The sequence below is a fragment of the Aethalodelphis obliquidens genome, unplaced genomic scaffold, assembly GCF_003676395.1.
Source record: "Aethalodelphis obliquidens isolate GAN/ISIS:26980383/991018 unplaced genomic scaffold, ASM367639v1 scaffold31, whole genome shotgun sequence".
NCBI classification, from domain to species: domain Eukaryota; kingdom Metazoa; phylum Chordata; class Mammalia; order Artiodactyla; family Delphinidae; genus Aethalodelphis; species Aethalodelphis obliquidens.
Window position 1 is genome coordinate 12,687,372 of NW_020837975.1, and position 13,721 is coordinate 12,701,092.

General features: G+C 48.1%; 1 protein-coding gene across 1 annotated transcript; it reads left to right on the top strand.

Moving 5' to 3' along the window:
* Nucleotides 1-1,862: 1,862 nt before the first annotated feature.
* Nucleotides 1,863-13,721, top strand: APOBEC2 (apolipoprotein B mRNA editing enzyme catalytic subunit 2). Its single transcript, XM_027127177.1, has 3 exons — nt 1,863-2,115; nt 10,091-10,654; nt 13,285-13,721. The coding sequence occupies exons 1-2, from the start codon at nt 1,985-1,987 to the stop codon at nt 10,632-10,634; spliced, it is 675 nt and encodes a 224-aa protein (XP_026982978.1). The 5' UTR covers nt 1,863-1,984; the 3' UTR covers nt 10,635-10,654; nt 13,285-13,721.

The following is a 13,721-nucleotide window of genomic DNA, read 5'->3' on the forward strand; positions in this document are numbered from 1 at the left end:
GCTTGGACATCTTACTCATAGGACGCAAAGCTGCTCAGAACTCTCCGGAGGGGAGAGCCTCCAAATCATCCTAACTCCTATTCTCTACCCCGACCATGGAAGGGGTCCCCTACCTTCTCATTCCCACCACCCACCTGCACTGGGAGCTGTGTTCAGATCAGGTCCCCAGCGTTCTTAGGTTCCTCATTTTCAGCATCTAGGTGACTCTGACCCACACTTCTGCTGCCCTGAGAATGTCCTAGAATGTTTGCACTGCCCCAGACACGAAAACCCATGGCCCTGGCTAAGCACCCACCGTGTCAACTGCAAAAATCATCCAGCCCCTCCCGATGCTGTCCCAGCTCAGGGATTATTCCAGGGGCAACAGTCATCTCTCATTAGTTTCAATAGTCTTAAAACCAGTTCTTCTGCTTCTGCTCTTTCTCACCTTTGCTCTGTTCTCAACAAAGCAGCCTGGGTGATCCTACAGAAATATGTCAGACCATGTGTCCCATCTTTTCAAAGATAATGGCTTCCTATCTCACTCAGAGAAAAAGCCAAGGTCCTTATAACAGTCCCTAAGGCCCCAGCCTACTTAGCCTTTGTTTATCTCTCTGACCTCATCTCCTAGGACTCTCCAGCCATGTGTATGTCCTTACTTGTTCCTCAAATACACCAGGAAAGCTTCCACCTCAGGACCTTTGCACCTGCTTTGCCCCTCCCTTGGAACACTTTCCCCTTAGATAAGCTTATGACTATTTCCTTCACCTTCTTCAGATCTTTTCTCAATTATTTCCTTCTTCAAAGTTCTTCTCTGGCCACCCTATAAAAACATGTCACTCTGTCCCCCTTCCCTGCCTTTTCTCCTTAGCACCACCAAATAGACCATATATATTACTTATCCTGTATATTATTCAACCCCCTCAAGCTCTGTGAGAGCAAGGATTTTCATTTGTTTTGTTCTTTGCCATACCCCAGTACCTGAAACAGCCCCTAGCATATAGTAGATGCTCAATAAATATTTGTTAAATGAATAAAGGACCAACTGAGAGGGGACATACATGGCAGTTGGACATTTGGCCTCAGGAGTGAAAAGGCCTGGTTTTAATCCTGGCCCTGCCATTTTGGGGTTTATGACCGTAAAAAGGCCCTTAACCCTTCTGTGCATCTTAGTTTCCTCATGTGTAACATGGGATAATCCACATTGCCTCCCAGGACTATTGAGAGCATTAAGTCCAATTTCACATATAAAACACTAAACTCACTGCCTGGCCTCTTTCCAAAACTAAGCTTAGTAAATGGCAATAGTGTTACTTCTGGAGGCGCCCAGTCGATGTGACGTTGCTTATGCATCATAACAGGTAAATCAGCAACCACTCCCTTTGAGTAACAACTCACAGTTTCTTTCCCAATTTGCACTACTCATCGCCCCCTGTCTCAGGACCCTCTTTCCCTGAACCCAAGTCTCCCCAACCAAGCTGGCCTGGGTCTCTTTGCAAATGCCCCTTTCAACACAAGCCTTGTCCTGCTTAAACCTCTGAGAGAGCTTCCCTCCGAAAACTCACCCACCCTAGGTCTCTTCCACGATCTCCTCAGGCGACCTGGGTGGGAAAGAAAGGTGAGGGATACATGGTGAGGGAGGGTGAGAACAAAGAGAATATGCATACATGTGTGACCTGGTGCGGGGAGGGAGAGCAGGCCAAGCCATCCCCACCTGCCAGCTTCCTGTCTGCTGCTGATAAATAGGGGATACCGATGGCCAGATTTTCCATTCCCCCCATCCCGGCACCCGCCGTCACTCAATTAAAAAAAGACAGAGCGAGAGAGCCTGGGGGAGGGGCCTCTGGTTATAAAGCCTGTGGGCCAGCGGGTGGACGGCCAGATCCTTTTCCTGTCACCCCCAGGCAGATTTAGCTGCTGACAGCTGCTTGGGACTCTGCCTCCAGGCCTTGGCCCAGACCCACCGTCTCTCCTCTCTCTCAGACTCCCAAGCCTCAGCCCCTCCATGGCCCAGAAAGAAGAGACCGCCGCGGCCACGGCGCCTACCTCGCAGGATGGCGAGGATCTGGAGAACCTGGAGGACCCCAAGAAGCTGAAGGAACTGGAGGAGCTGCCGCCCTTTGAGATCGTCACAGGGTGAGAGCTGGGTGTGCACTGGGTTCCTCCTCCCTAGAAGAGCACCAGCTGGGGACAGGCTGGGGGGACTTAGGATGGTAAGAGTAGGGATTGGGGTCACCATGCTGCAGCCATGAGAGTGCACAGGTGTGCACAGCAGGGGCTGCAGGGGACGCAGCAGCAAATCTCTCTTGGCTTCTCAGACACCTCCAGTCAGGGGAGGTGGGGAAACTCCGTGGAGGCCAGGGCCCAGAGGAGGAAACTACCCCGGAGGCATCACTTGCCTCTCTGGGTAGAGGTTGTTTAGTCCCAGGGAATTTGGTAAAAACATGGGATGCCACCGGTACATTTCAATATGGTCCCAAAGTAGCCCCTCCCTCAACGTCTCTCTCTGCTTCTGAGTGGGCCTCTCCTCTACCTGTATGTCTCTCACTCTTTCTTTAGAGCTTCTCCCTGGAGTAGAAGATCCTAAGACAGGAAAGACAGATCCATCCTTTCCCAAGCTAGAGTGAGAAGCGTTTTGTTTTTTTTTTTTTTTTGCTTGCTGAATCATTTCTGAGTCTCCCCAGGGGCTGCCTACATCGCCCCCCAGGGAAACAGAGAAGTAACAGGCCAGGCCCAGAGCTTCTGGGCAGAGGAGGGGTTCCAACACCCTCAGCCACAGCCTGCAGGAAGCAGAATCTAGAGCAAAGAGTGTTGAGCTCCAAAGAGGGGGCTGCACACAGGGTCCCCCTGTCTTCTCCAGATTATGCCACTTCCAGGAATGAAACCAAGCTGTCTTCCTCCTCTTCCCTCTCTGTCCCTTTGGCAGAAGATTCTGCTAAGTTCCTAATCAAAGAATAAGAAGGAAGTACGTGGGGCCACTAGGATTCCTTCACGGGAGTCTCCAACAATGCCCACAGCAGACGAAGGGCCACAGGAAGAGAAACTTCAGGAAGAACCGAGGCCTGATGCCTTCAAGGGGCAGAAGGGGCCCTGGGAGGCAATTTGGACTTGCTGTTTGAAGCTGGGCAAGTGCTTTTCCAGTCCTGGCTGCAGTTTTTTCATTCGTAACATGAGGAAGTTATGCTAGTTGATTCCCAAGGTCCCTTCCAACTCAGATATTCTCCGATTTCTAACAGAACCTGAGGGAAATGCATCCTAGTTCCTGAGGCAAGGCTTAAGGAAAGAGCCCCGGAACTTGCACTCACCCGGCCAACCAAGTAATGTCCCCTTCAACCCAGGATTAAAGGAGCAATGGGGCACAGATTAATACATTCACAGGGAGAGCCTAGGGCCACCAGGACAGGAGAATCCTTGATTCCGGTGGCTCTCTGTGGAAGGAGATCCTTCTTCTAACGCCTAAACATGCTGGTCCATGCTGGCCTTGGTCACATATACACACACACAGGCACATGCACACCCACTCTGCACAGTGTCGTGATCTTGTGATCTCCCCGGCACAGGGGCAGGGTTGCTTCAGAACAGAATTAGAGTTTGTTTGTTGAGTTGAACGTGCTTTGAGGGCTCAGCGTGGTTGGTTTTGAAAGGTTAAATCCTCTGATGTCACTTGCACGTGTCTGGAGCTTTATAATCTCGGCACACTTCCATAGGCCTGAGTGCCTTCAAGCCTCGGCACAAGGCCAGGAGAGGAGCTATATCATTGCCACTCTACAGATGGAGAAGCTGAGAGTAGGGGAGATCCAGTCACTGCTCCAAGGCCACAGAAACAGTAAGTGGCAAGTTTTCTGAATCCACCCTAGCATCCTTTCCACTGATCTCCCAAACAGAGCTCCAGCTCTCTCCATCCTCGAGATGGTGAGGCTCAGAGGCTTCCCTGACCCAAGGCTCAGAAAAAAAGGCACAGTAGGGCAGCTTTCTGGGTGTTCTGAGAGCAGTTCAGGAGGGAGGTGGAGCCCTTCGTGTTTCCCAGCCACAAGGAACAGCTGTGGAGATCTGTCTCCTGGGCCCCTCCAAGTAAACAGACAGCTTAAAATAGCCTAGAGGTGTGGCTGTCTGTGCCGAGACAGGAAGAGGGAACAGCTCTCCTCTCTCGCTCTCCAGGCGCCCTGGCATCAAAGGACCAGCAGAACCTGGACTTCCACAGGGGAGAGGTCTAGCCACACTGACCCTTAGAACAGGGCCCCAGACTAGAACCGCAGATGGCTTTTCAGGAAACAGTCTGAGGGGAGGAAGGGGTACTGGATAGGAATAAGGAGAGACATGCCCACTTATCGTGATTCTTGTTTGAATAGGGCACTCGGGATAGAAAGCAGATCTAAAGGAATTCCCTGGTGGTCTAGTGGTTAGGACTTGGAGCTTTCACTGCCGAGGGCCCAGGTTCAAACCCTAGTCGGGGAACTAAGATCCCACAAGCCTCGTGGCATGGCCAAAAAAAAAAAATAGAAAGCAGACCTAAGAACATTAAAAATAATGTGGTAGGGCTTCCCTGGTGGCGCAGTGGTTGAGAGTCCGCCTGCCGATGCAGGGGGACACGGGTTCGTGTCCCAGTCCGGGAAGATCCCACATGCCGTGGAGTGGCTGGGCCCGTGAGCCATGGCCGCTGAGCCTGTGCATCCGGGGCCTGTGCTCCACAACAGGAGAGGCCACAACAGTGAGAGGCCCGCGTACCGCAAAAAAAAAACAAAAAACACACACACACACACACACACACACAAATAATGTGGTAGAAAGTGCTAGAGAAAGGTCTATAACTGTGGCAGTGTGCCCAGGCCCGCTCATGCCTCTCAGCTGAGAGTCAATCGGGTGCATCTCTTACCAAGTCTGTGTTCACTACATCCTGTTGGTTTCCTGAAATCTCCATAATGGGTGTGTTTACAGGAATCAGCAAATGTTAGAAATCAGGGCTTTTAAAAAAATTTTTCTTTCAGAGAGCTGTTAAACCAGCACAGCACTGAAAGAGAGAACCCTCTGAACAGGAGGAGAGCAGAGGAGGGATGTGCCTAAGGGGTAAGATCTGAGGCCCGGAGAAGGTAGCATCCATCGGTACCAGGTTTAATTTCTCGTGTGTCGACTGCTGTCCAAAATCTGAGAGGTTGGATTACTCAACCTATCTTTCAGATGAGGAAACCAATCCTCAGAGGGAGAAATAATTTGCCCAAAGCTAGTGGATGGAGTAGGGTGTGAACCCCAAGACTCTCTGATTTGCATCAGACAGTGATGCAAGTGCATCTAAAAAGGCCATAAAGAAGAGTCTTTTATATTCAACAAATATTTTCTGAATAGGAGACATTTGTTTACTGCCTGTTTCCCCCAGAAATATTTAACCTCCATGAGGACGGGGACTCTGCCTTTTAGGTGCTTTCCCTAGCACCAAGAATGGTACCCAGCTCCTAACTGGTACTCAATAAACATTTGCTGAATAAGTGAGTGAACTCATGATCGAGCACCTATTGTGTGGTAGGCTCTCTGCCAGACATTCGGGTAGAGAATTAATTGCAGGGAGGGCTTCTTGAGGAGAGAAGTTCAGGAAATATATACGAAGATCCAGCAGCGCTAGGCTCACAAGAGAATTCCACTGGATCATGCCTGCCTCTTAACTCAGCATGCTTGAGGGGAGCTCTGGGGCACCGGAACGGGTTGGCTCCCCATGTCTCCACCCGAGCTGCAGCCCTGCCTGGCAGCTCCCCTTGCTGTGTGTTTGTCTTTATCTCTAGTTATGTTGTGTACGATTTTACATAAGCTAAACCTGCTATCAAAGGGATTATTCTAGAATAGAGATAAATGGCACAGGCGACGAGTCTCCTTCCAACCACTTCTCTAGCCCCCAGTAGTTTACTCCACCCATGTGAGGAATGGAGAGGAGAAGCAGGGTTCAGAGAAGGGCCAGGCAAAGAGTGAGGGGCCTTTGACACCACTGTTAATGCCATGGCCCCTCACCCCTCACCTGGAGTCTGGAGCAGGCTGGGAAAGTTTGTTCTATAAAGAACAGAAGACGGCCACTGACTCTGGCCACCCTGGCCTCCACTGAGGGTTGGGGGAAGGTGGAAGCTCATGTGCAGAGATGGTGTTTCCCCGGGAAACAGGGCGGGCCCAGGGCTTTGGGAATCCAGTCCAGAACTGTCAGTCAGGAGCCAGCAGCTCCACAAACCCCTTCTTAGCTCTAGGAAGTCGGGCTGTTAGAACTCTCTGCTTCCCTACACTCCTCCTCTGACGATGCCCACTCCTAGCATCTTCTTTGAAAAGTGGTCTGGAAAAGGGAAAAGGAAACTGAAACTGGCAATTCTGCCTCTTTCAAGTAGGTCACGAAAGGTATCGTGAGCAAAGCGGAAACGAGTCAACACTCAATTACCTGTGAGTAGATTTTCTACTCCATGGATTATTTGGGGGCAAATGTTTAAACTTGGAGTAGCTTCCACTGCCCTCCAGGTTGCTTCCTTTCACTGTCTAGATTTATGCTTAAGAAATGCAAATGTTTTTTAATGTGAAAGTGAGAATATATATATATATTGCATTGACTCACATCTCTTCTCCCTCCATCAAGCAGACCTTTGTCCCACTTTTTTCTAGATATAAGGATCCTCCACTTCCTGCCTAGAGAATTGCCCAGAAACCGGGGTCTAAGCAGATGAAGTATGAATGGCCTTGTCTGCAGAAAGTATGAGGAAGTGGTGCCGAAAGAGGTGCTGAAGTTGGCAGGAGGGGGTAGGAATCATGCTGTTGGTTTCTGTGCTTGAACAAGGGACTGAGTCCAGGTGAAGGAATCTACCATCAGCATCTCTCTCCTGACCACCACTCCAACACACACACACACACACACACACACACACACACACACACACACACACACACACACACACACTTTAGCAGTAAAATATCTGCTGGGGTTGACAGCAACGGGCTATAATATAAGTAAGTGTGGTACTTGGGCATATCATGCTACTAGAAAATAAAAGATGTTTGTGATTATCTACGAAATCACTGTCACTATTTCCTTCCTTCCACTAGTGGGCATAATAGTGTTATGTGATTCTATAATATAACCCACGATGGCCATGTTGGCTAGCTCTCTGGAGAAATTTCAGACCTCTGCTGCCTCTATTCTCCTGGTAGCCCTCCAGGGCCGAGCTGTTTCAGTCTGTGGGAAGCCCAAAGAACCTCATTCAACCTTTATGCTCCTTCTGGAAGACCAAGAATCCCACTGGGAAGCCAAGCACGGTCAGTCTCTGAGCGAGCCCAAGGAAAGACGGGGAGCCAGGACCTTCCGTGACTTTCCCTTTTGCCTCTTGGATGCACTTCCGTTCCTGAGGTCCCTAGTCCAGAAGGCCCTGCTGAGGGACAGGGTAGACCATGGGGCTGTTGGCCCACGGCGGTGGAAACTGATAGTTACAGAGAGGTGAACATTCTTCCTCTCCCTTGGGTTTCCGGTTTCTCTGGGTCCTCTCCTCTTGCCTAAAGAAGACGAGGATGGGCTGAGAGAAGCATCAGTTGTAGACCATCCAGCCAACCTGCAACTGCACACTGGGCCACACATGTCCTCTCGGCTGGGCTGTACTTGGCAGAGTTGGAGCAATACTTCGGGGTTTCCAGAAGGAAACCTGAGGGACCAACAGGCAGCTATTGTGGAAGCCCCCAAGCCAACCAAGCAGCCATGAATCCTTCCAGAAGTTTTACCTGAGATTCCATCCTACAGGTAGCTCTGGATTGGACTTGGGGAAATGGTCTGGCAAAAGGCCTTGAAGAAAGGAAATCCAAAAAAGAGGGGATCTATGTATACCTATAGCTAATTCACCTTGCTGTACAGCAGAAACTAACACAACATTGTAAAGCAACTATACTCCAATTAAAAAACAAACAAACAAAAACAGTTTCAGCAAGGAAGGTAAGCTCTGTGCTTCTCGGGAGAAAAAAAAAGCCACTCTAAGAAGTGAAGGGATCATTTAGCAACTGGCTGAGTTCAGGAGTGGTCTGGTGGGGTGGGTTTAATGGGGGAAAGCCCAGTGTAAGTGAATTCCCAGCAGGGATTGAAAGAGGACAGGGGAATCATCTGGCCGTCCATCCTCCCCAAATGTTAAGTAAATATAAACACATTCAACCAGGGACAGAGGGACTTAGGGAGCTAAAGATAGTACCCGAAGGAATCCCAGGGCTGGGTCCCCAAACACATCCATCTCCACAATGGAAACTTAACCTGACAGCAGGGGACATGGAAAGCTGGCTGGAGAAAACGTGGTGATGGGGGACGGAAGGACTGCAGGAAAATAGCTCAAGTTTCCTCAGCTCTTTGGCACCTGCTACTAACCCCTAAGAAGCCAAGACCCTGGGATACCAGGGATCCCTCTGCAGCCCAGGGAGTTGGGTGACCTCTCTGGGGGAAGGGAAGGGGTGTAGAGAAGCAAGAGCAGAGTTAATGGTTGCCATAGGGTATCTTCTGGGGCAACCACAGAGATTACATTTTTTTAAAAGAAAACATCCACTCCTCTCCTTCTGACCTTTTCAATCTCTCCTGTTGCAGCCTCTTCATTCTCCTTGGACTTCGAACCTGCACAAATCTTCCCTATTTTAGAAAAACATGCACATACACGTAAAGATGAAAACAATCTTCGCCTCTGATGCTTTCTTTAGGCCCTCTCCTTTTTTCTCCCCTTATTACTACTAAACTTTTCAAAACACCTGGGCTTTTTATGCTGCTTTCATTTCCTAATCATCCATCTCCCCTTGGACATATTCATTACCAAGTCTGGTGCTCTAAGACACCAAATGGGCTTTCTACATTTCAGGCTTTTCCCCCAGCTTCCCTCTCTCTGCCTAATGCCACCCCGGTACTCTTCCATGGACCTCACTTTCATTATACCTTTCTTTCCTCAGGAACCTGTAACAATTCTCTATTGGCTACTGAGTCAAGGCTAAACTCTCAAGAACCTTCATCACATGTCCTCCACTCTACCTCTTCATTTTACTAGTCCTCTACTGTTCTCAGCTGTCTTCTTTACATCTTTTCTTTCCAGCTATAATCTAGCTGCTAGATTACAAGCATCTGGAAGGCAGAGGCCAAGTCTTTTATGGTTTTGAAATGTGTCAATACTATACAAGTTAATTCATATCAAGGTACCCTTAGGTAGTCTGGCCTCAAAGATAAACATTCTTGGACACTTACATGACAACCCTTCTTTCACCTGAGGGAAAAGACAGACTTGAGAAAAACGGTCCTTGGAAGAGCCTGGGACTGCAAGTTTTAGGCCATCCTGTACCTAAGATGCAATATCCGTGACTGACAAGGAGAGATATGAAAGCATGAAATGTTCTTGCTCTGTCATGAGATATTTTACAGGCTTGCTACTTTGTAAAATAACTATTTGAACACTGCTTTTCAAACCTGGCCACATAGAATCATCTGGAGCACTTTTTTTTTTTTTTTTTTTTTGGCGGTATGCGGGCCTCTCACTGCTGTGGCCTCTCCCGTTGCGGAGCACAGGCTCCAGACACGCAGGCTCAGCGGCCATGGCTCACGGGCCCAGCCACTCCACAGCATGTGGGATCTTCCCGAACCAGGGCACGAACCCGTGTCCCCCTGCATCAGCAGGCGGGCTCCCACCCACTGCGCCACCAGGGAAGCCCTGGAGCACTTAAAAAATACTGATGCCTGGGCCTCCTCCAAATGTTCTCATTTAATTGGCTTGGCGTGGGGCCTGGGCATGGACATTTGTAGCTCCTCAAGCGGATTCTAACGTACAGCCAGGTTAAAGAGTCACTGATTTAGAAATGTGAGCGTGTGCTGTGTGCTGGGAGTGAAGGTGGAGTGTTTGGAGACCTGTGCTAATGAGGTGTCCAGGATGCACACCTCACTCCAAATTCTCTCCTCTCCTTTAGATAAACATTTGAATTCCTTCGTGTCTTTTTGTCACTGCTGTCAGCGTAGGCAAGTCCTGTTTCGGTATTGAGAGTGAATGCGTCTCAGAGGTACTTATCTTGGAGAGCCATCCACTCCATGCTAGTCCTAGAACAAGAACTCATCATTCTCTCTCCTTCCCTGTGCCTTTGCCTCCTTGACCCACAGGGAGCGGCTGCCTGCCAACTTCTTTAAGTTTCAGTTCCGGAATGTGGAGTACAGCTCCGGGCGGAACAAGACCTTCCTCTGCTATGTGGTTGAAGCGCAGAGCAAGGGAGGCCAAGTGCAGGCCTCGAAGGGATACCTAGAGGACGAGCATGTCGCCGCCCACGCGGAGGAAGCCTTCTTCAACACCATCATGCCAGCCTTCGACCCGGCCCTGCGCTACCTGGTCACCTGGTACGTGTCCTCCAGCCCCTGCGCGGCTTGCGCTGACCGCATCGTCAGGACCCTCAACAAGACCAAGAACCTGCGTCTGCTCCTCCTGGTGGGGCGGCTCTTCATGTGGGAGGAGCCTGAGATCCAGGCGGCCCTCAGGAAGCTGAAGGAGGCTGGCTGCAAACTGCGCATCATGAAGCCCCAAGACTTCGAGTACGTCTGGCAGAATTTCGTGGAGCAAGAAGAGGGTGAATCCAAGGCCTTTGAGCCCTGGGAGGACATTCAGGAGAACTTCCTGTACTATGACGAGAAGTTGGCCGACATCCTGAAGTAGGCGAGTGGGCTCAGCCTCACGTGAGTCTTTTCAATGTTAACTTGGGTAGAAGGTCAGGCGGAACGAGTGGTCTCTTTGATTTTCCTTTGATAGGATTTCATCTCTGTTTTTGGTTGGTTGTAAAAACATTCTTAGAAGATCCCTCCTTCTTTTCTCTTTCTTCTCAATTCCTCTCCCTAAATCCTTTTCTCTCCTACTCTTTTATATCAAACTGATTTTCCCCATAACTTGGAGTGCTCAAGGGTGACAGGAATCCAGAAGCTTTGATGAGACAGAATGACTTTCATAGTAAGATTTAGACGGTGCAAGGACCTGTTACTGAACAGCAAAGATATTTCAGCCCCCTAAGCATGTCCCCATGTCCACCTGTTCAGACTTACTAACTCTGGACACCTTCTAGACGCCCTGCCGCCACCCCATTTGCAATCTTGCCATTCCATTTTTCTCTAATGTAGGTTCTGCTTTCCTACAGGGGCATTTTTTTTTTTCATTTTTGGTACTTTTGAAAGTCCCCGAATGGACCTGTGGCCAGAGAAGCTTTCATGTTTTCAGACAAATGGTTCTGCTTTGAGGGAGACCAATAATTGCTGTTTGAATGTACAATACAAGAACATTTCCCTAATGTTGAGAAGACCTCATCAGAACTCGCAGAAAAATGATGAATGCGGGGAATGAGGATAATATAGCAACAAGTTGTGCTATACAGCAATGTTTAAAGGTTTAAAAGATGTTTGTAAATTAGGCAGCAGCTCAGAAGTAGCCTCCTACAGATATCAAGATGTGATAGGAGAACTGGAAGTAAAGATTAGCTATTTAAGCAAATAATTAGGACACGATTAAGGCAAATTTGGCCTCTTGCTGAGGGTAAATTAGACTCTTAGAGAAACAGGCCAATTGCCCTCAGGAAAGAGGGTAAAGGATCCTTTACTACCTCCTTTTGAATTTCATCTGATCTAGTTTGCTCCCATAGAAGTGCAATGACTAAGTCTCTTTACAAGACCTGAGTTACCGATCAAAATTTTCCCATAACAGAGAAAGGGTCTTCACCACCCTCTTATCCAACTTTAATTCTGGAACACCTCACTTATTAATAAAACACGAAAGCAGCATGCTTCCATGAAGATATTAAACTTATTTTTGGTGTCTCTCACTCGTAATAGTCTAAAGAGATGTTGCTTCGTGGACACGTTTTGGAAACATAAGTGTTCCAGGGCTTGATGTTGGCAGGTGTTTGCTATTAGACATGCAGACAGGGTGCCTGATCATCCTCCAGCTGAGCGTTCACCAATCCATGAAGACACAGTTTTTGGCCATTTCTTACAAAAAGCAGGACCCATTCACTGAATTCAGTGAGACTATGGTCAGGTAATGCCACATGGTACTTTGCTCACACAAAATAAGACCACTCTGAGTGGTGGTGAGTAGTAATACAAACAGATTTCTAAGGATGGCCTCTGAAAATACAAAATTAACTTAAATTCCTCGAAGATTTTATTAGTATAGGGACTGTCACTCGTAATTATAAACCCTACATAGATTATGTAGAATGATGACTGGTAGCCTAATTTTAACTCGTGTACTTTCTTCTTAAGCATCTTTCAGAGTCACAGGCCACTTCTTCCAGCCGCCCAACTAACCAGACGTCAGAGATGGGTGTGTGTGAGATGGGTGTGTGTGTGTGTGTGTGTGCGCGCACGTGCGTGTGTTGTCCATTAAGTCAAATAATTAAATAGCTAGGGCTTTCCTGGTGGCGCAGTGGTTGAGAGCCCGCCTGCCGATGCAGGGGACACGGGTTCGTGCCCCGGTCCGGGAGGATCCCACATGCCGCAGAGCAGCTGGGCCCATGAGCCACGGCCACTGAGCCTGCGCGTCCGGAGCCTGTGCTCCGCGACAGGAGAGGCCACAACAGTGAGAGGCCCGCGTGCTGCAAAAAATAATAATAATTAAATCGCTAAACCTGCTATAAAAATTAAGCATTTCAAGGAGGATTAAAAAGAGCCTTTAATTTTGGATAACTGAGAGTTATATCTTTTGCTAATCTAAATCAACAAGTAAAATAGATAAATCAGTTTGAGGGAAAAGTCCATTTCTAAGTCAAATTATTTTTAAATAAAATATTATTGGACATGTTCCACATTATAAGCCTCCTTCCATTAGTGTACATAACCGTATTATCTGGACCCATTAACATGCTTCCCTGTACTCTATTTTAGTTGCTCATATTCCTGAAGGGAAAGGTTAAAATGTACCAAGTTTAAAAAAAAATTGGCATGAAATCAAGTTGTCATCTAAAAGCAAAGAACTCTGCTTAATTAAAATACTCTCAAGAAATGAGCATTTGTTAAAGAAAATTTGTCTCATATTTCTTATTCCGTCTTTTTGAAAAATGACAGAATAGGATTTAACCATATATTTAACTCAAGATAACATATTTAAAGCAGATCTCTTCTGGGGCTTTCTCTGTGCGAACCACACCAAAACATGAATGAAACAAATCCAGTCCTGAGTAAACCGGAAATCACAGGAGACTATGGAGAAATTCAGGCACTTGCTGGCGAAGGCACAAAGAAACCCTAACTCAAAAAGAAAACCCTTCACTGCTTAGGGCCAGCAAGGCTCTCAGTAACATGCTTTCTGTTTTCTCACTAAGGTCTGTCTGCTGCCACCAAGAGACAGCAATGACACATGTGGCCATCTGGGACATGCCTGACTTCCCAATACCACTTGGAGCTGGACAACATTTGACACGAACCAATCCTACTGCACAACGCCCTCCGAGGACTCAAAATACACTTATGCTGTAAATCATTTAAGCTGTGCCTCTCTCTCTAAGGCTGCTCTTGGGAAAGAGGAAAATGAGCTGCGAAGAGAGAAACGGCAACCATATACGGGCACCAGGCATCCACGGGGCTGCAGGTCCGCATTTCCCTCAACTGCGCTGCTTAGGTCGAAGAGCCTCAGACCCAAAGTCTGCACAGATCTTTGAAATATGTCCAGAAATGCATCTTAAGTTGGGTTCTTTTTTTTAAGAAAAACAGCAACATTAATAAAGAGGTGGTGTGGTCTTTCTGTGACCAAGTTTTTTAA

Coding starts and splice junctions, on each gene's coding strand:
- APOBEC2 (XM_027127177.1), top strand. CDS start 1,985: ATGGCCCAGAAAGAAGAGACCGCCGCGGCCACGGCGCCTACCTCGCAG. Junction 2,116..10,090: donor CCCTTTGAGATCGTCACAGG/GTGAGAGCTGGG, acceptor CTTGACCCACAG/GGAGCGGCTGCCTGCCAACT.